At 41.2% G+C, this 23,147-nt stretch overlaps 1 protein-coding gene across 1 annotated transcript; it reads left to right on the top strand.

Annotated features, from left to right (window-relative positions):
- Positions 1 to 3,082: 3,082 nt before the first annotated feature.
- ywhaba (tyrosine 3-monooxygenase/tryptophan 5-monooxygenase activation protein, beta polypeptide a) lies at positions 3,083 to 21,883 on the top strand. Its single transcript, XM_083972429.1, has 7 exons — positions 3,083 to 3,229; positions 10,776 to 10,936; positions 12,748 to 12,888; positions 15,538 to 15,661; positions 16,489 to 16,652; positions 17,844 to 17,939; positions 19,498 to 21,883. The coding sequence occupies exons 2-7, from the start codon at positions 10,784 to 10,786 to the stop codon at positions 19,552 to 19,554; spliced, it is 735 nt and encodes a 244-aa protein (XP_083828555.1). The 5' UTR covers positions 3,083 to 3,229; positions 10,776 to 10,783; the 3' UTR covers positions 19,555 to 21,883.
- The last annotated feature ends 1,264 nt before the right edge of the window (positions 21,884 to 23,147 follow it).

Here is a 23,147-nt window from a genome sequence, read left to right as displayed (position 1 = left end):
TGTCATCAAGATGAATAAATAACCCAACAAATGAGATATGTCTGGATTCCTCTAGGTGTCTACATTCTTTATGTGAAACAATTATTTACTCATTTTCTTTTTGTGAGAGCATAGCACTCAATTTTAAAGGTTTTTTTTTTTTTTTTTTTTTTGCAAATTTGGTACATTGGGACAGTAGGTTTGGTAATTTGGGACACAGGCCTGTGAATGTAGGATATTGCATGGAGCTGCAATTACATTAAAAAAAAGACATTAATAGATTGCTTAATATAATGTAGGGGGCCTATAGCCTATTATGTTTATGTTATGTATCATATAATCTCGTGATTTGGTTACAATGTGAGCAGACTATTGACCTCATGTGAAGCAATGTTTTGTTTTGTTTTCAAAATATTTTTTTTTAAATATAAATATAAAATAAAGATAACTCATAACATAAATGGGGGTGCCAGAATCTGACCGATTTTTTAACTTCACTTCACATATTCTGACTGTTAGCAACATTACCCGCTGAGTTGATATTCTGAAATGTACAAAGTTTACCTGTTTTATGTGTGCAAATTCCTCACTTTTAAGCATGTAATATATGACTACATTGAAATATTTCAATATAAACCCAGAAACATTGTCCCAAATAACCTGAACATGCAAGAAAATGTCCAAATTAAGAAAATGTTAACATCATCACAAAACAATGTTTGTTTATTTTTGTAGGCTACACCATTGCATCACAAATCTTAATATAACTTACATACCGATAGTAAATTAGTCATACAAATTGAATGGCCTTATATTAAATTCCAACAAAAGCACATGCCGTTTTCCTATACCTCCAGATATTTGGGGTCAGCTTCCTGTTTGATGCTGACCACACACCCCTCTGTGATGTCACCCAAAATATGTCATCTGACTTTTAATGTAGCTAGACATCCAAAGAAATGTATCAGCACCTTTTACTTTGTCATAGCCCATTCAAGGCAAGTGGAAGCAGTGTTTTTCCTTATCTGTCCCAAATTACCTGATGTCCCAATATAGCCTACCTGAATTCACCCTGGGAGGGCACATAGCCCATACTGCAGTTACACACCTGTAGCCTATAACCACATCAAATAACAGCAAGCAATCATTTCACACTATGGGACAATTTAAAAATAAAATCAGCAAAAGGAAATTTCCTTTTGCTGATTTATTTGTCAGCAAAATCATTGCTGATGATTAATTGGCTGACTTGATTAGGCCTAGGCCTATTGATTTTGTGGGTGCTTGATCATGGTAGCTACTGACCCGCAATCATGGATGAATTAATATTTCATTTTACAAGTCTCTATTTTGTTGCTTGATTAATTTCATGACCAGCCAAAAGTTCACAGACATAAGGTCTGATTAATCTGATGAATAAATGAATGATTGTAGGCTATCTAAAAGTAGTTTTATTGGTTGACCGACACTTATTTAATGTCTCATGACTCCACAGCATTTCTATGAAGTAGGCTACCTGCTACTTTGAAGCATATGTTTTAGTCAGAGTAATTCATTTTCTTTTAATTTGAAAATTTGGTCACACACTGTCACATGGCTATGCGAAAAACCTCAGTTAGCTCCTTCATTGTCAGTCACATTTGAAGTTCAGTGTCGCTACATTAATTAAAGATGAGGCAGAAAATCTTCAAGCAGTTCCTTTACTATTAAATGTTCATTTAAGAATTTGTCACTATTTGCCATCCAACTTCAGCACATTGTGGTAGGCTAAGATTCAAGTAGCCTAATTGAAATGTGAACTTTGTCCAGATTACCAGGGCAACAGTCCCAAACACAGAGACCATTTAAACACTATAGGCTATCTAAACAAATATAAAATGATAAATGGTCACTAGCCTATGTCACTTTGACAAATTTAAGAGGGATTTTTTGCTCTAAATTTGAAACATTTCCAAAAACTTGTGGGCTGACTTTATTTGCAATTTGCTGTAGGCTAATTGTTTAACCTACTTTTTTGTTTAACTTCATGAGTGCTATCCTATAGAGAATGTGAAGTTACGTCACGCCGTGGGACGTTGGGCGCCATCTTTGGAGGATCGCGGATGTAAACACTTGCTCGTCTCCCTAAAAAAAGTTCCCCAAAGTCGCTTAAAAGTAATCATGGTGGGACAGTACTGCTGCGTAAAAAAATGCCACAGTAGTATGCACTAATACCAAAAACGAGATAGTTCACGATGTCTGGATAAGTCAGTGGAGGGAGTAAATCTGGGTCTTGAATCCAGTCCCCACTCTCTGTTTACGTTCCTCCAAAGATGGCGCCGACGTCCCACAACGCGAAGCGGCGTGACGTCAGCTTCACATTCTCTATTATGCATATTTACAGCAGTCTTGTAGGCTAAGTGTAAATAACATGTAGCTTAGCTTAGAGTAGGCTATGAATTCTATGAATAGCGCATGATTTGAAAAGGACGATATGTTTAAAAAAAAACGTTAAAACATTTAATTCATAGCCTAGGCTAATTGTTTACGCAATGCTACACTTAGCCTATTTTGGACATCCGCATCAATCACACTTCATAACCAGAGATGTTCCCTAGGCTTGTAGAGGACTAGAAGGGCTTTGTCATAATCTATCCGAGTGTCGACTGATATTGAGTGTTTATTATTAGGGAAATACTGAATAGAAAATGAAGAAGAGCACACCTCGGACACAGTGTCTGTCTGTTAGTGTCTTTTTATTGATAAAATTGGTTGCCTATAAAATATGTTCTGAGATAAGATGATGATTGCTGGAGGACTAGATTTTTACTGTCGGTGGTGGCTGTGTAGGTGTTATCAGACCTGTTTGTTATAAAGTATGAACGCTTGTAAAGAAAAAAGAAAAAAAAGAAAAGGGAAAGAAAAATCTGTGTAACCCCACATAAAGCTCTGTTAGCTGACATGATGGTAAACTCAGAAACGACGGCAGCGGCCTCATGGAGACAGTTGCCTCGGAGACCGACGTACGTCATCCTGTAGCGGTTGCCATGGTCCGCCTTGACGTCAAAGCCCCTCGCTTGATGCTTAGGAAACCCCCTGGCGCGGTCGTCATGGATACTGGCGGGGGGAGGGGTGGGGTTTAGAGGAAGCGGAAGTGTCAGAGCAGGCGGAAGTGGTACTGCCCTGAATACCCTGAGCAGCGAGCGGAGGACGGCTTGATAAACTCCCATCGTTCAGAGAATAAAATCGGGATTCCAAGTACACTCAAAATGTGAGTTCACTTGCATATCAGTCGATTATTGTCATGAATACGGGATAAAGGGAGTCTTTCGGGGGGAATAGTTACCCCTGCGGTGGCCCCATTCGCTGCATCTGCGGCGGAAGGTGCCTATTGTGGTTTGGGGCTGGGTGCGAGGATTTAGGCCGAGACTTGTGGCCAAATCGCGAGAAATAACCCTAAAATTGGCCCACATACGCGCGTATCTACCCTTTGTGTTGTCGAATATGCTACATATAATTGGTTTTCGTTTGATGTCCAGGCTCCGCTCCGTGCCATGCGTGGTGCGCGGTGCCCGTGAAGGGAGGGAGAAGAAGTATTCAAGTTTGGCCATTTTGACAGCTTAGCAGCAGCGGCGGCAGCCGTGCCCCGGCCGTCGTGAGAACAACCGAAGCATTTTAGCCGCAAGTGCTAATTACATTGCATATAATGTAAAGCAAGCACCGAGCCTAGCACGTATTAACACAAACAACCGACCTATCTGACCTCATTATTCGCACTAAAGCGAAATTGTCGATGTCTTAAGCCGAGGTCCGTCATGGCGTAGTGTAACGATATGGAAGCTAACACACCCTCCCTCCCCGTTACCCGGGAGTTTGCCCATTACAACGCGATTCCATTCTTATAAACGTTGCTTTTCGACATCTAACGACCGGGGGGGCAAACATGCGAAACGGAACATACGGTGCATTTTTTACCACTGTAGCCACCCGAGCTAATGGCTCGGTGTCGGCACGTATATCGTGTCGCCAATCAGACTGAACTGGGTCAGATCCTGTTAGCAGCTAAGCTAACCGTTAAAGTCATCGGCCGTGCCGTGACGTTCGGCTAGCATGCTAGCTAGCAGGCGGTAATCTATCTCTCCATCTTAAAATTCCGCAGGGGAATGCGACAAGGAGGGCGTAGCTGTTAGCAGGCCGACCGAACGCTACAACGGGGGCGTTAATAATTGTTGGCGTTCATTTAAATCGTTTATCGTTTAGATGTTTTAACGTCATTTAACGTTTATCGGTCTTCTATTTAAAGATTATATTTCCCCCTTTTGTCGTCGGTGCGCAATAGCCATTTAACCTTAATGGTGTGTTAAGAGGTTGGATAACAGCGTTGCTAATAATGTTGAGAGATGAGGAGGTGCGGTGCCGTGCCAGATGAGTGGAGGCGACCGAGGAGGCCAAGCTGGAGCAGTATTTACCGATGTGCGGATCACTGCTGCGGTTAACTAACGCTTCATTAATGCGCTTGTAACAGCGGCAGGCGACATTTCACCCGCTGCTAAATGCTAACTCAAGGATGCTAAAAGTTGCCTAGCGGACATGGACACGCTTACATACAACAGCCCGATGATTCACTTTCTGTTTAGCCATTGTTAAAGCCTTACGTTTCCCTGGTATTAAAACTGTACTCGGCTTGCTCGGAGACTGGGAGATTGTAACACTGCAAAGAGATGTGAGTGGAGAGAGCACCGCCCACGCCGAAACACGTCAATATAATGTATTTTTTGCATAGAAATGTAATTACATTCATTAACTTAATTTATCTATCTATCTATCTTTAATGTTTATCTATCTACATACACACACTCAAAATAAGATCATAGTATGGTCTCAATATTCTGAGTACTATAATCCATAACATTACTGTTACCCCTTTGCCATTAAATCATTATCTTTACTCCCAACCAGCACTAATGCATGCGTATGTCTCCCTTTAAAGAAATGAATGCACCAGTTGTAGTACACAAATCAATCAACCCCTGAAATATGGCAAGGCTCCAATTATTAGATATTTTCTTGGTCAAATTATACATTTTGTAGCATAAAATGACAATCAGTTCTGATTGTATAAGAATTTGATGTATTCCGATTGTTTTACCCAGGCCGAACCCAGGCAGGATATTTTATATACCACCATTATTCTGATGGTAATGATGATGGTGGTTGTAAGCACAATAATTTTGTTTATGCCGCCCATTTCAAAACGCAATTATAAATTAAGGCTTTACAGTCCAAAACAAAGCTTGAAAGCAATGAAATTAATCATAAACAAGCTAAATGAAGCATGGAAAATAATCAAGGCAATTGAGCATGGCAAATGATCAAGGTCATGCATTTTTTTTGGAAGTGACCTCAATTATTAACATTGTGTTCAATCAATTACTCCACATTTTTAAGTTTAAAATGTACATCATTTGGATGTTTAAAGTAATATTTAGCTCATTTTAATTGTTTATTTTAGGGTTGTAAAGTCTATGAATTAAATTTAGGTGAACTTCATGACCTGAGTTTGACAGAATAACTTCAATATCTCTCCATCTTCAGTAGTTTTTAATAATAGATTGAAATCTACTTGTATCCAGCAACATGAAGATACAGATGCATCTTGCATAAATTTGAGACGAGATAACTGAGCAGAAGCGCAGGTAGAGGACAGAGTATCAGGGCTGCAATAATAAATCCATCAACAGTAAATTGATGTGCAACCAAGTTTAGACAATGACATGATAATTTAAATAGTAAACATTTGATGAACTAAACATCTCAAATGTGAGAATCTCAGTCTTAGCACATGTCAGTGTGAAAAATGATATATTTGAGAACATCACAGTGGGATTCAGGAAATTCTTTTGGACATTTGGAGATCAAACTCTGAAGCCTGGTGCTGGCAGGTCACGCTGTGATGATGCTGCCTTTGAGCAGAGAGAGAGAGAGAGCCATCAATGCAATAAAACAGAATTCCTTGACTAAAACTTGGATTTAGGAGATTTATTTTTCAACAAGAAAACGACTCAAACGAAAATACAAAGCCACACAGGTATGGCTTAAAAACCAGTATTGATGTCCTGGGTTAGTTACGTCTACCTGACTCAAATCATCGGTCAGTGACACTGTTCAAATCAATACACTCAACCAATATCCTACATGAAATATGTTTAAGGTAAGATTGATTGTGAAAGTGAAGACAACTAAGTGTGAAGAATGATGTAAAAAAGAAGATGGATTCAAATCACACCTTCAAGTTAGGATTTAAGAATCTGAGAGCAGAAACAGAATATTGGATTGTGATTAAGATTGTGGATTCTAATCAGTATGATCTTTTGGCCAATTGCCCACCTCCTAAGAGCAATAATAATACTACTATCCTGATAATACTGTCCTGATTTAAAATGCTGATAAAAATGTATTCAGGAGACAAATGGCCAAAGGTACTTTTAACCTGAGGGGATCAAATACTTAAACAATCAGCTGTTTTGTCTCAAATTATATTTGGTTTGAATAAAACCAATATAGTCTATTTTTGACTAATGCAATGAGACAACACAGTTTTAAGATCCAGGATGTTGAAAGCAGTTTATAGGCTCTGCATTTATATTGTTTTTAATAAATGTCATGATATAGCCTATCTTTCGTCTCTCACCAATTGATGGTATGAAAAAAAAAGCTGGGTGGCTGTTTTATTTTCCTGACATGGTGTGATCATTGATTTTCTCTTGACCAAGTAATACTTAAAGGGATACTTCACCCAAAATTGATAATTCACCAATTTTCTACTCAATGTCATGCCAAGTCATCAAAACACTTTTGGACTTCCAAGGGGGGGGTCCGGCTGGCAATGGATTTTCATATAATGGCGGCAGATAGTGCTCAATTTTGAATCGTCCAAAACACACACTATGAAACATCCAAATACCTCCATACTGCTTGTCCGTACTGACCCAAGTGTCCTGAAGCCGCGACATGAAAAAGTTGTTTGGGAAAGATTAATTTGATCTCTGTTTTTAGCCTTGTCGTAGTACTAGCTCCCAGTGACTCTGTTGATGTTTGTGCTAATGCACAAGATTTGCTGTGAGATGTTCTCGCGTGTTTACATCATGCATCCAATGGTTCACAACAACGAATGAACATCTTTGGGCGTAGTTGGGCGAAAAGGACTCTGCGGACGTACACGTTGTGTCCGCCACAAGTACGCGCGGACGTCCGCCGGACACGTCTGCGCAAAGCTCAGTTTTTTATGACCATGCGGACTCCGCGTACTTGTTGTCACACATAGACTGCTCGACGGGAAGTCTTCACATGGACCTGTTTTAAATGTGACACCGTACATTCGACTATGAAACCTTAAACGTCCGCGGACAGTGCGCGCGGAGTCCGCACCACTCACAGTACACCCGACTCTATGGGGCCTTTAATGTATTTGCCCAGAACTTGGTATCTTCAGCGTTAAGCAACCATAGTCGTGTTCAGTGAAATACTTTGGTATCTAATGGCGCATTTCCACTAGCACGGCTCGGCTCGGCACGGCTCGGCTCGGTTTGGTTGTGTTTCCATTACAACTGAGTATCACTAATGCCGCCGTGACGTCATTTACACGGCGCCGAGCAACGCTCTAAACTCTGTAAATATATAGCTTTAGCAACATTTGAATCATTTTCAGGCGAGAAAGTAGTCGTTTAGATCCCCAACATGTTGAAAATCTGACAAAATACCAGCTGTTTACAATTTTGTTTCAATGAAGTCGGCGTTACTAAAGCTAGCCGTAGTGAGCAACGCACTTCCGGTTATTTTCACAAAATAAAATACCCGTTGCCTTTTATCATAAGGAAAGCCATTACGATAGAATTGGTGCTTTTACTTTGTAAACAGGAAGTGAACCTACCCTCGCTGTAGCTAGCTTTAAACCGCCGTTTTGACTGCTCTCGTCCCGTTAACGGCATTTAACCGTTCAATATGCCTTACCGGAGAGTCTTGCCAGCTCTGAGATCGACCTGGTTCATTGTAAAACATTTATTTATTGATGTAAATGTGGTGTTTTCTGTGCGTTCAGACCCCAAGGCAGTGCTGCTCTTCTTTCTAACCACAAACAAACTGCTGATTTCATCAATGAGACCAACATTTAAGAGTTTAACCAGCCGGTGGTAAACCTCTAAAAGCCATCGGGTAAGTTAATTAGCGGTCGTTTTCTCCTCGGGGTGACGGTGGTAGGCTGGCCGGCGGAGCACGTCAGGAGCCGGGCTGCTGCCTCTGTGATGTCGCGGTCGCTGCTCGGACCTGGAGCTTCACTTCTCCGAAAAACATCGGTGCAAACTTCTAAACAGCCGTCGTTTGGATAAACTAACCGCACATGGGGATCTAAACAGTTACTTTCTCGCATGAAAAAATATTAAACCTTAATAAAGTCACGTAATAACAGAGCCAGTCTCAATATTAGAAATTATCTGGTAATAACAGGCTTCAGCAGGAACATTTCTGTTGTCGGTCGTCGCTTCCAGTGACGACACTCATCGGCCAATCAGTGGAAGGCAGTCGGCTGACGTCACGTTTTAGTAACGCTTCGGCTCGCTTGGAACCAGGGCTGAGGTGATACCAAAAATGTACCCGGTTGCAGGTACTGCGTGCTAGTGGAAACACGCAATAGCGCGCCGAGCCGTGCCGTACTGAGCCGAACCGTGCTGGTGGAAATGCGCCATAAATCCCCTGGGGGAAAAAAATTAATTTGGTTTAAAATCTACATTTAATTGATGAAGATGCAAACCGATCGAGAAATTATAATATTGATTTGTTACAACTTCTTATGCCCATTTTATGCAATGCTCTTCCTCTTCACTCTGCTTCCACGGGGAGGTCAAGGGTCAGGAAATCTCCAAGGGGACATGAAACACAATGTAATGGTGTTTGAGTTTCCTTCAGGTGGATGGGTGACTACCATGTAAAGCACCCGGAACTGAAACATACAAAACCTGTTAAGTGAGAAGATATGAACAGTTTTCTATAGTGAATTTATTATCAAGGTATTGGTTGCCTGATTACATGTTTGTTAACTGTTCAGTTAAAAAAAAAGGGTATTTACAAGTCATTAAGATTGATTGGATATGCAGATGTCAGTGCCTGAAGCTGGTCACAGCCAACTGTGGAGGGTTTACAGAGTGATATGTGGATATGTACTATGTGAGGATAAAGGAGCTGAGATGAGGCTGTGGCCTACTTAGACCTACAGATTCATCTGGAGAGAAGAAAGCCCTGGGGATGAAATAACTGGGAGCAGCCATTTCACTGGAACTGAAAGGGTTTTTAACATTTTATGAAGTGCTGTTATGTCTCTGCCAGTGTGTTTGATGTGGTACTTTTTTGCATGGACAGCAACAGCAGGATTGGCCATATACTGCACAAAATGCATAACACAGTTGTCCATGATTGACTGACGGAGTGATAGATTTGAGTCATCGCGTTGCATAATTAGTCAGCGGAAAGTCATGTGACTAAGTCCTAAAAGTTGCACCAATGCTTGGATGAGCATTGTGTCTACTATTGGCTGTTGCTCTTTCAAATTCACCATACAGTTTGGTGGTATTGTAGTATGAAGATTTATTTTGCAACTTCCTGGGATAATTTCAAATTAAAAGACATCAAACATTTCAGTGGGTAGAGACTTGGAGACCATTTTTTGCAGTACTACAGGAAGTGTATTGGTTTCCTTTCCATTTTATTCTGTTGTTGCTTGCTCTTCAGATTGACTAGCACCTTTAGCTTAGCAGTTAATTAGCTTGTTTGGTGTGCCTTGTGTTTACTTATCCCTCTGCTTCCCTCAGTAGTGCCTATAATGTGAATTTAAAGAGTGACTGAGTGAGTGCCAATAACAATAGGCGTAGGTCTGATGCTGAAGTTCACATGGTCCAGTCATATATATGGTTTGTAATGATATTAGGAACCATTCCGTTTATCAATTAGCTTTACCATGTTTCAGCTTTTAAGCAATTAAACCCTTTTCGCATAGGACGTGGTGAGCGCAGGCTGCACACAGCTTACCACTCAATGTGTATGTTGCGCGGCGCAGACACGCACCACTCTTGCACAGAGGTTGAGCGCAGCGTTCTGTGACGACACCTCCATGCGTCCAATAGGACGGACTTCCTCAGTTTCCTGGTAGAAACCGATCATCGTTGGGGCGGCGTTTAGCTGTGAAAAGGGCTTATGACTCAATTTGACTCATGTAAGGCTGCACAATTAATTGCAGTGTAACACGACTCACATTATGGCCTAATTCAATTTCAAACTTGCAGAAACTGCAGTTTTGTTTAATCAAGGTAATATGTTTCACAACATTGTTAAGCATGGTTAGGATTGTAAATGTTGCATTGCTACAGAGGCACCCTGGCCAACAACTCATATTTTCACACATTGTGAAGGGTCATGTCATTTGGTACAAGATTCAACCAAAATCACATAAATTTTACATTATGAAAGGAAGAAACAACCTTTCTAACTTAAATTTCTTTTTTTTTTCAATTGCAGTATCTGACCATTAAGCACAATATGATGGTATTTATATATTGTTCTGCCCTAATGGATCCCTGACTCTTATTTCCCCCCTTCACATTTGCTTTATGGGGACCCACAGATCTTACACACATACTTTTCACACTTGTTCTTCAGTTTTTGTCATTGCCTCTTCGCTTTCCAGCATTGTCCTATTTTTTTTTTGCCTTTCCCAGCTGGTGGATGAAATGTCCAAATGCTGATTTCTGTCTCCCATTCTTCTCCTGTAGCTGAAAAGATGGATAAGAACGACCTCGTGCAGAAAGCCAAGCTGGCAGAGCAGGCCGAGCGCTATGACGACATGGCGGCTGCCATGAAGGCTGTGACGGAGCAGGGCCTGGAGCTCAGCAATGAGGAGCGCAACCTGCTCTCTGTCGCCTACAAGAACGTGGTAGGTATCGCCACAAATACCAACTGCGACAGGAATCATGATCGTTACAATGTAAATCGTTCAGTTCCAAATTGGTATTTTTAGAATCTTTTGCTGGCATGTCATGTTGGCAAACTCTGAGGGAACAAATAAATTTGTCTTTTTTGCAGTTTTGCCCCTGTACAAATATCAGCAATGGCTGGTTAGAGGACTAATGGTGACCGGTCGGAATTAACAATAACACATAGCTCCAATATCAGACAAACTAAGTGCATGAAAAAGGAAATGATGCAAACGATCACAGATAGTGTGGTCAAGACGACTCTACATCCATATATAATTGAATGTTTCAGCTTCAGTAACATTCTCTCTCTTACAAATATCCTTCGAGGGAATTGACCATCAACTTCACATGACAAAAAATGGACAGAAAATGTTTCCAAGGCAAAGTTCTTGCTGTTAAGTGTTAGTGGTGTCACAGGATGCACAGATTTAACAGCTACAGTGTTCACTTATGCACTTTGGACATAGGAACTCCCTATGCTGCAATTATTTTTGTTTTTTCCATGAAGACTTTATAGTTCTACTTTGAAGCACAAATTTTGTAAAAGCAGCCTCAGGTTTTCCAGCTCTGCTGCTCTATTTATCGTTGAGGTTTTACTTCATGTTTTTTTTTAGCTTGCCAGCATCAAGTACCAGTCAGTCCTTTTTTGTTGCATGTTTCAGTACTCACTGTAACCCAACCAGGAGAACAGTGAGTCACTGCTGTGGTATGTTTAGATGGGACATACAGTGGGAAAGAGCATAAGCTGTCTATGACTTGCACAATTGTGTCACATGATCTGGAAGCATTATGTGTTCTAAAGTTAGGATAGTTTGTATTTTGTTTATTCAGTTAATCTAATTCAGACTTAATCCTGAATTACTGTATATGCTTAGTGACAATCATGAATTATAATTTTCCTAAAATTCATAAAAATTTAAGATAAGATCTCTCTCTTTTACAACAGTAGAGAAAAACTGGATTTCCAACTTCTCCATCCGTCGTGGTTTGTTGTACTGTAGCACATCATGCTAACATTAAGCGAAAAGTGAGCAGTTATGAATAAATTGAAAGGAAAACTTAATGTCTTGCCTGCAGCTTAATTTAAAAACCTATTATTACAGCCGCAGCCTCCGGCACCTACAGCTCAGATGATCCCTGGGGACCTTTGTTTACTTCACTCAGCAAAACTCTATATGCATACCTCAGTATTTCTTTATCCCAAGTCACAATATTTCCCCTACAATTATTTATTTTTTGTCCTGGTGGCAGTCCCCTTTCAGTGGGCCAGGTCATTTGGCTCAGTTCACCAAGAACAGCCAGCTCTTTCGGCTCCCGAACGACTCTTAGTTTTACAACTTTTCGCCCTTTTTATAATTCATCCAAGTTTAGTGCTGTTTGTCTGGCATCACATGATTGGTTGCATGGCACACATGTCATTAACACAACATCCTGCCTTGGTTGGCATGAAAAACTCTCGGACAGGAGATGGTCAGAAGATGATCACTTTTTTAATTTGTGACCGAGACAGCACAAGTAGGCAGGAGGAGACTTTTGAATAGTTGATTGTTGAATTTGGAAAAAAATCAAGCTGTTTTTGCAACTATTATGTGGATTTAAAGATTGTAATTTTGCAATTTTTTTTAAGGTAGATGGTGTTTTGTTACAATGTTTTGTTATAATGAATAAAGGAACTGACACATTTCCCTGAAGTGTGTAAGTAAATAACACTGTCAAGAATCCATTTATCCATCAACTTGATCATATGTTGTGTATTTGTTGCCTTCAGGTGGGAGCCCGTCGTTCATCCTGGCGCGTCATCTCCAGTATTGAGCAGAAGACGGAGGGGAATGAGAAGAAACAGCAGATGGCCCGCGATTACCGTGTGAAGATTGAGTCTGAACTCCAAGAAATCTGCCACGACGTGCTGGTAAGGGGAGGGACTGGTAGAGGCAGGCATGGAGCAAGGCAGTGTGAAAATGGTGAGGCATGGGCAGGAGTAAATGGGAGGAGTAGGACAGAAGCTATAAAGAGGGAGCGATGAAGGAAGTCGGAGGAAAGAGCTGATCCCTCTTGGCTGAGGGAGGAAAAACAGTCACATGGCGTTTCTCATGGAGCCACTAATAATGTTGCTTGCAGCAGCACTGGCAGCTGTTGAAAGAGTTGTCAAACAAAGCTTTAATTTTCTTCTCAGTTTTTTGCATTGCTGCCCAACACAGGCATCTGGCTTCATGCTTCATTTTTTTTTTTTTATTTACCCGGTACAGAATCAAGAGATTCTTTGACTAAAGCGGCAACACAAGGAGTCATGAGAAAACACCTACAGTTGGTGTGAGCACAGATGAGGTGGTGGGAGGGATGGGTACCTTCCACATTTAAACCAATACCGGGTTCCTGGAAACTGGTCCCCGTATGCCTACGCTACCTGGCCTGACCTGACCTGACCTGGGCCCAAACCGCGGTTGTTGAAGCCTGGATCAGTGAGGTTTGACTCACTAGCATTAATTCTCAACCTGAAGCCGTGATGAACCTGGCCAAAAACAAAGATGAAGGCCAAGGCCAGGTCCAACCAGACCTGAGTCATTTGTATATTGTATATATTGTATACACATTTTGTGTCCCTGTCAGCCGACACTCCTCCAGTTCACAAGGGTGCGTTCAGGTACCGAAATGTGGTACCATTTGATTTTAAGTGAATCAATACGTGGGATTACTGTGGGAATTCTGCCAGTACCGAATTCAGTACTCATCCCGAGGTGGTGTGTATGTAGATGTGATAAGGTGTGTGGAGACATTTTATAACTAAACAACTTTATATTTGACCACAACAACCCTGACTGTGACAGAGAATTTCTGGTCAGTTTCTCTAGTTAAGAACATCACTTAACATGAGTTAAGTTGCCGATTTAATCAGCGTCAAGAGACTAAAGTCTCGTGAAATGTCGCTGAGACAAACATCTCTAGCTGTTCAGTTTAGGCCTCATAAACAACCCCCTGCTCTCTCAGGTCCCGAATAGGTTAGAACATAAATTTAATCAAGGTCAGAGCAGACTCAAGATTTTTCAACCCTGAGCAGACATCTAATAATATCTTCAAGGTCAAACTGGAAGCCTCTGCAGTGATGTGATGCGGTAGGAATGAAGGGAGGGAAGGACAGCTGTCTTCAGGCAGTGGGAAACTGGGAAGGGGAAAATATGTCAGACCTTGCATGTGTGTATATGTAAAATATTATATGTGTGTGTTTATGGTTGAATTTGTTCACATGCCACTGCCATATATTATTATAATAGTCAGCAGATCGAAACAGGCCTCTGTGTGGTTGAAAGATCTGAATGTAACCACCAGAGAGACAAAGCTGGTCTCAGTGAGGAGATGCTCTGTGGTAACATTGGTCCTTATCAGATGATCTGGGTAAAAGCCACTTAGCTATCAGATGAGGATAGGAGAGGACAAAGTGACACATGCTGTAAGTTAGTGATGCCCCATCACCCAGCAATTGTTATAAATTCATATAAATGAGCTGAATAATGCTTGTGTGTCATGTCTCAAAGTGACATTTATCTGTAGAACTGGATATGCAGGTAACAATGACACATGTGTTGTTAACGGCCTCACTAGGGGAGATGTTTTTTAGGAATAACCACTTTGCTCTACCAGCAGTTGGAGAAGCAAGCTACACATTTTCCTGGTCTTAAGACGTTGCAGCATTGCTAACCTTTTCTTTAAGGAATGCATGCATGATATGAATAATTTCAACCTATTCTGATAACCGATAATTAACTGCTTCTTATGGTTGATACGGGCCACAGTGGAAACACCCATAGAGAGGAGAAGCAGTGCAGGCAGAGGTCAGGCTAGGCTAACAGGCTAGGTAGCTGAGCTAGCTTTCATCTCCTGCTCCTCTCTGGAAGCAGCACAAGCTTTAGTGTAACAGACTGACTCTTGTCATGTTTCTGTGGAAAAACATCACAGACACAGAGACAAGAAGAATGGCAGGATGTTTTTTTTTTTTTTGTATTTTCATCATTACTATAACTGTCTGCAGCTCAGACTCAGGCTACCGGCAGCTGTGGTTTTCCTGCCTGTTTCACAATGCATGATTGATATTTGGAAATGAATCAATATGCATTCAATCTCAATGTCAACTTTGACCATTTGATCTATTTTTATAAGCTCTACATGACATGCAGTTTAGTGATCAGGTTGTAAACTGATTTCAACTGGATGTGATGAACCACAGATATTCTGATTCATCAGTTTCAAGGAGGGAAACTGACGTAGTGGCTACACTGACGTCCATATGACAAGATGTCAGATGGATCTTGGGATTAATAAAGTGATATTACCTTATTAAAATGAGTAACAAGATGGGGCAGGGTTTAGCTCACTTGGTAGAGCTGCTGCCCCATGTTGAGGCACTATTTCCTGTCTCTCTCTCTCCATTGTGCTATCAATTAAAGGCAATAAAAAGCCCCAAAAATATAGGCTAAAAAAAAAAGAGGAACAAGAATCATTTTAATCTCCCCGCACTCTTTGTCTGAGTGATTGTAAAGCCTTTCGGTGGTCTTCTCTGTTTCAGAATCTGCTCGACAAATTCCTCATTCCCAATGCATCTCAGGCGGAGAGCAAGGTGTTCTACCTCAAAATGAAAGGAGACTACTTCAGATACCTGTCAGAGGTGGCCTCTGGGGACTCAAAGAAGGGTAAGTATCTGGGATTCAGTCGTGAAATACAACTCTATTTTCTCATTGATCTTTCATTCTGTGACTTTTTCTACTTGATCCCGATTTAAGAACATGCTGATCTTATCAGTGTTAATCATAATTTAGTATGAGCCCTGGAGCTTAATGGGATTCAATCTGATGTTTGATTCAGGGCCTTGATCACAGTCAACAAGATGATTCTTTGCATACCGGTAGTTACTTGAGTCCGACTACAGATCCTCTGGTCAAAGAGAAAACTGTTTGTTTAGTACTGTCTAGTCTTTTATTTTGAAAAATTATATAAGATAAGTATCCTACCGCCATGAGCAGTTTCAAAGGTTTATCTGGAGTTTAATAAACATGCTCTCAAGTTGGATGGCAGATATTAGTGGGCTGTGATGAAGTTTGGTTTTACCAAACCCAGCAAACAGCAAACAAAAGGAACCTCTTTTAACCCTAATAACAGACCTCAGATCAGATCACGATCTCTGGTAAAGAATAATCTGCCTCATCTTTATCTGACGTAGCATCATTAGGACACTGAGAAGGTTCAATTATGACTGACAGTGGAAGGCTGTGATTGTGTTCTCTCATTTATATTCATTCGTTTGACTTTGATCATCGTAAATATCGTCCCCTGGCATAAACCAAGTAATGTTATCTGATCTGCCTCTTGGCTCTGAGGAAATCAGGAGAATAGATTTCTAATTTGTTCCAAAACTGGCACGACATGTGGTTGATGACAGGACTGACCAGGGTCATTGAGACTGATGTCGAGGATCAGAGTGCAGCAGAGTAAGTGACTGGTGATTGATTGTGTCGTGCAGATACAGTGGAGAACTCTCAGCAGGCCTACCAGAACGCTTTCGACATCAGCAAGAAGGACATGCAGCCAACACACCCCATCCGGCTGGGCCTGGCACTCAACTTCTCTGTCTTCTACTATGAAATCCTCAACTCCCCTGAGCAGGCCTGCTCCCTGGCCAAGCAGGTGGGTACATCACACTGTTCATGGATCTGGTACAGACAGAACAGACGCAATAACACGAAAACACCCCAAGTTTCTATTTAAGTGCGGTATGCTGCAGCAGTATTAGGCTGTCTCTACACTGCATGGTTCAAGTGGCCCAATTCCCATTTTTTCCTCTCAAGTGGCACAGATCGGATCTGTAACGTGAACACAGGGACAAATACACATGGAATCGGATGGCCCCCGTTATATGTGGAAATAAATCAGATACAAATATTGGATATCTGCCAATACGTCTGCAGTCTAAACAGACAGATCTGATCTTTCCTGGCAATGTGCGTTGTACGTCATTAATGACAATATTAATTCCCGTGCCCACACTTTTCGCTGAACCTCTGTAGACCGTGATTGACACGCAGGACTGACCTGGACTACCATGGCCAGCTGTGGCCAGCTGTCACGCGCCTGTTTTTTTCCTCACTAGTTCTTGTTTTCATATAACATTCATTTATATGTGGACCAAGGGCAAGCGAGGTAGTGTGAAAGAGAGCATGCGCAAGAGAAACACCAGATTTCATGTTTGCCTACCGGCAAAAACTGAAACGAGCCGATTAGAAATCAAGAGAGGAAAAACAATGTACACAGATGTGTCCAAGAGGCTTTGTCCCGTCCTCACTGAGCGATGGAGGATCGGATGGTGACACAACTGTCACCGTCACTGTCAGCTGCTCATCTCACAACAGGTCCACTCCACGCAGACACTTAACTAAAGACTAGGTGTTGACTTTGTAAACAGTGACGAGTGGGATATAAACTCTGAGCACCAGACTCGCCTTTGTTTATGACTATTATGGAATCATAACGTGACCTAATCAATCTCCCGTCTTTAAAAAAAATCACTACCGTATTTCCTATTCAGTGAGTTTGTTTCATGCAACCACAGCAGGTGTAAATACAGATATTAGATATGGGTCACTTCTGATAGAACATGTAAATGGACAGTAAGAGAAATCGGATATAGGCAAGAAGTCAGAATTGGGCATCAAGCCTGTAGTGTGGTTGAGCTACGTTTTGAATAAAGGCATTTTGCCCACAGTGGAGGGGGCAACCTCATAGCTGAATAGCAGGGGAGGTGGATTTTTAAGTAATAAGTGATGTGGGTCAATGAGGATCGCCTGCTGCTGTTTCATGTGACCTCCTTCTCTCCCGCAGGCTTTCGACGAGGCGATCGCTGAGCTCGACACCTTAAACGAAGACTCGTACAAAGACAGCACGCTGATCATGCAGCTACTAAGGGACAACCTCACTGTGAGTAAACCCTCAGTCACTCACTCATACACGAGTCGTGGGTTCACATTTGGGTAACTTGATCGGTTAATGATCTGCGGATAGAAACCACAGTGAACGCAGCAGGAGTTCATCAGTTTGGTTTGTTCTTTTCCTCTGCACAGATCAGATCTGATCAATCACTGAAACACATTTGGGTTTTAATGATCATATCACTACAATGAACATCTATGAACAAGCATGAAGGTTCTCACGCTTGGCTGCCAACAAATTTGCAAGTCATCCCATAAAAACCAATGCAAAAATGACATGACAATCAGGTCTCTAGATGATGATCTGAGAACAAGGCCTTTCCTGCTTTTGGTTTTCTCATTTCTAGATGAAAATGTTGTTAGTAGTAGGCCTACCCTGTAAGTTCTCGTGTCAACAGAACCCGGCGGTTTCACACTCAAGAGTCGCACAATCCTCAGTCAGTTGATTTACTACCACCACAACCACTTCTTTATTCTACTCAACTGGAAGAATCACAAGTCCTTTGTAGGGATAGATATCAAGATTTTAACTTGCTACTATTTTTTATCAATATTGATAAAGCACTTTAACAGTTCTATAATTGGTGCATTTTGTTAAATGCAAGAGAAAATAAACAAATAAACACAATTTAGATGGCTTTTTTTTTTCTTACATCCATTCAATTAATGTTCTTCAGTGGAAAAGGAGTCAATCTTAGGTTAACCCATGTTTAAAAAACAAAACAAAAGACACACCTGGTAATTTCAGTGGAAAAGAGGTTGATGATTCAGTGCAAGACTTTGTATTTCTACCTGGCAGCTGTTGCTTTTTAGAGATTGAATCACATCCATATCTATATTGGTATCATTTGGAGCTGATTACGTATCATTATCAGTGTTGTGCATAAAACAAACTGTATTTAAGGGGGTGGAAGAGTGAAAAGATCTGTGTTACTAATGGGTATCAGCTGTAGGTTGAGCCACATTGAGAAAAACGTTATGCAACAATAGTGGAGGAGTCCTCTCATCGTGATGAAGAGCATTTAGTAAGAAACTAGTTTGTCAGTCAACAGCTCAATTTCAGTACTTTGTTGTGTCACTCAAGTCTACCTGTTGTTTGTGTTCAATGTGTAGATCTAAACGTTCTACAAAGTCAAATGTGACAAACTAAATTATTTACATAAAAAATAAATAATAATAATTTAGTGTTGCCAGGTGTGTAAGAGTTTCCTAGCAGCAGAGGTCAGTGCCTCTGAGCAGAGCCTGTTGGCCCTGATTAAGGGAAAATACTGGATGTAACAATTTAGATTTCTTATTTACATTTATTGATCTTACTTTATAACTTTGTAACCTTCCTACCCGTTGTGTGACTCTGAGCTCCAGGAGGAGATGAACATAAATAAGAGAGAAAGAAACAGGACAGTGTGTGTGTAGATGGTGACAATGCAAGTGTCGGTCAAGGCATCAGTTAATAATTGAATCGGAGGCAGCGTTATTGTGTTTAAATGATCCGTAACAAAGCGTCATCTCCTCCATGACTGACAGCTCTCTCTTCTCTCTACCTCTAGCTTTGGACATCAGAAAACCAGGGAGACGAGGGTGAGACCGGCGATGGAGAGAACTAGAGCGCACTTCACTGTTGACCCATCCCCACTCTCTTCCTCTTCCTTTTATCTCTCTTCCTCTTTCTTCTCTTCTTCCTCTCTTCGTACATAAACAGCCCATTCATTCCCTCGAGCCACTTGTTCCAGCCTCGGACTTCCCTTCTGTATAACCAACAGCATGAATAGCACCTGACCCTCACAATGAATATTAAAACAGGAGGAGGGGGGGAGGCGGGGGGGGCACAGCAGAAAATACTCCATCATCCCTCCTCCCTCGATCATGGCACTCCACGGCTGAGACCAGCGGTCTCGCAGCAGCAGGGTGGATTTTATTCAGACCACCAGATGAATCCATGTTTTTAGATGCAAATCCCCCTGTTTTTATCCTCCTCCTCCTCTAATCTCTCCTCCGTTTCCCTCCTTCCTGACATCTCAGTGCATCCTCTCCTCCTTCTCCTCCTCCTCCTCCTCCTTCTTCTCCTCCTCCTCCTCCTCCTCCTCCTCCTCTCTAGTGAATTAATGCATTTCTATAGTTGTCCATCCATCCCTTCTCTTTTGGCTTTTCTTAGTGTAACCGGCTTCACGGCTGGTTTTATTCCACTTTAAACAAAACAAGAAAAGGTGATTAAACTGTCCATTTATTTTCAACAAACACTGTGATGCTTAGTTTTTCCTCCATCGGCTGGTAGGGGGCGTGTCTGAGCAGCAGTGCCTTTCTGCTGAGGCTTATACAGAAGGGTCCAACAAGGCTGCATATTATTAATTATTGTGACACTGACGAACCTAAAAACAAAGTGTTTCACCTGCTGCTGTTCAGTTTCTGAAAGGAGCCCACGTTTTATTCACAACGAACAAACGACAAACATTCCACCTTCGTGTTTGAGAGCCAAGACTCAGACAGGACCTGGATCCACCTCAGACCATCAGAGCTGAACTTAACCCCTTCACCTCTGTGTACATTCATCCGCCATTTGCTGTTCCTCTTCTCTTTTTTTTTAAACGTGTGTAAAAGAATTAAAACTCCTCCTTTCCATATTTTTTGAAAACTGTAAAATTGTAAAACATTTTTAGAGCTTAACTGTAAATCCATCTTTAGGAAAATGAAAACGGTTTGTCGATGTTGTTCGGCTCCTGGCGTATGCTTCGGCTTTTTAGTACTCTTCCTCGCCTCCCCGTCACCCCCCTCTGCCCGTTCACTGCTTGTACCGACGCGTCGAGAGAAGTCCTGAGTTTGCACTCGCTGCTGAACGCACGCCAGCATTTATCACCAAGTGAATCTACCACAGGCTTCATGTGGGGAGCTGCACTCTGTTGAGCATGAACAGACTCAGTGGATCTGGATCTGAGGTGAAACAGGATCAGACTCAGAACAGTGGTGACATGGTCTCAGACATCTGGAGTTTGAGTTGAGAAAGCATAAAGGGTTAGATTGAAGAAATAATTAGTGATTAGTGATTTTGAGTGTGTTGAAGGAGCCAAAAATCCCAGCAGCCGATCAGCCAATCATCTGTTTGTGGAAGTGAGATCACGGTTTCTGTTTTCAGGCCGGAGAGGAAACAGTCAGCAGCTCTTGGTACATTTAGCTCACCGTTTTTTCCCAGACGACAAAATCCTGAACCTGATCCCAGACCCATCTCCAGTCCTAAACTCTGAGAAGCGTTTTAATTACGAGTCAGCCAACGGTCGAAGCTCTTCTCAGTGTCACAATAACCTTGTCATGAACCATCTCGACATTCCACTCTGTAGGTGTAGAGAAGTCATGTCTCTGTTTTTTTTCTTTTGCCGGGGACAAATGTTTTCATGCACTGACGTTACAAAGGTTAAAAAAGAGAAAAAAAAAACAAAAAAAAAGCAAAGTTTCCTCCCTGCCACTCTTTTCTCGTTAGCTGAACAGACGAAAGTTTATCAGTTATCTCTGCTCTCTAAGGAAAAAAATGATCCCATGCAGTAGTGAATGTGGCACCGAGCCTGTCTGTATATCTGGTATCTCAAATCATTTTGTTTTTACTGACCAGTATTCTGCTTAAAATAAAAAAGGAAAAAAAAAACTACCCAAAAAAAACCAACAAAAAAAAAAAAGTTTTGCTTCTGTGACGGTTTTATTGCTTAGCGCATGTGGTTGTGAAAACTTTAGACTTTAGCTTCGGGACCCCGATAAAAAAGAGAAAATGACAAAAAAAGAAAAAAAAAAACCCTCGTCACCTCCCTCCCCCCACCACACATTGACGTAATACTAGATTTGTGTATGTCTTTAAAAAAAATTCCAACTCTAGTTTCACTTTACATGTCATAAACAGGACAAAATGTAAAAGACAATTTAAAATGAAATAAAGGTTTTATCAGTTCTGAACCAGCCCTGTTCTGTTTCTGTTTCACACTGAGCTCTGTGGGTGAACGTGGACGCTGAAGAGGACCGACAGGAGAACACACAACACGACAGGTGTTGGGAGATGGGTTGAACTTCCCATAGTTCATGGGCAAGTTTAGTTCTACAGTTAAGACAAATGCAAATGTTCATCAGGTGAGAGGAAAGATTAGCATCCCTCTGCATTTGCATACGGAGTTATCCACAGTTATCCAGCTGTGCGAAGGAGGAGGACTCCAGACCAGCTGAGTCCTGCGTCTGGACCTGGGTCAGTGTCACAAAGACAGACTTGAACTATTGCTTTGAAAGAAGAGTCAGATTCAGGCCGTCTAAATCTATCCGTTGGCACCAAGTGCTTCAGCTGTTGACTATCTTATACTAGACGAGGTACAATGAATTCTGGGTAAATCGATAAAAAGAAAAGCTTTGTTTATTTCACCAGCAAATGGTCTACTACTCTAATTCAGTAGTGACAAACAAATGTCACTTAAAGCTGAATTTTAAAGAAAAAATCTGGTTTGGTCAAGACCACACTTATCGTTATTGCCTAAACCTCAATGAACCACAGGCAAACTGACCCCCCAAAAAAGAAGAAACTGTAAATCAGTGGTGATTTAGCATTGCTGGTGCAAACATGGTCTGCAGTACTACAACAATCAACAATATTAACTTCTTATCAGAGTCATCAGCTCCTAAACACCTTCTAGTTAATGGAGAGATCACTCTAACACCAGTGTACGCAGCACTGACATCGTTCAGTCTCAATGTCGATCAGTTTTTACATCAGTAATTTCCACTGTGCTCCTGACACATGAGGTAATCACAGGAAGACAGGACACTGAACTTCAAAATAAAACAGGAACTGCACAGGGGAGGAGAGACAGATGATGACAACCTAAGTCACTTGATGTGAATTTTTTTGCATGCATTATAAAGTTAACTTTGACAGCCCTAATACATATACAGAGGTCATGACCTCTGTGTCCTTAATGGTAGTTGCAGTCATGCAATCAGTCATGTTTCCTGTAATTCTATAATAACATAATTGTAATGTGAGTGAAATTTTACACAATAATTTTCACAAATGTGAAAGAAGGGCCACATTAAGGCGGTGGGCTGCCTTCTTAAGCTTTACTCCCAAGAAATGCAATATGCAGTGTAATATTCCCCAATTTTACTTTTATTTTTGTATTGTAAGGATTGTTATTTTTATATATTAGCAACTAAGACGTATCATCTTTACATATTG

The sequence above is a fragment of the Trachurus trachurus genome, assembly GCF_905171665.1.
Source record: "Trachurus trachurus genome assembly, chromosome: 5".
NCBI lineage: Eukaryota > Metazoa > Chordata > Actinopteri > Carangiformes > Carangidae > Trachurus > Trachurus trachurus.
This window is presented reverse-complemented; position numbering and strand designations above follow the sequence as displayed.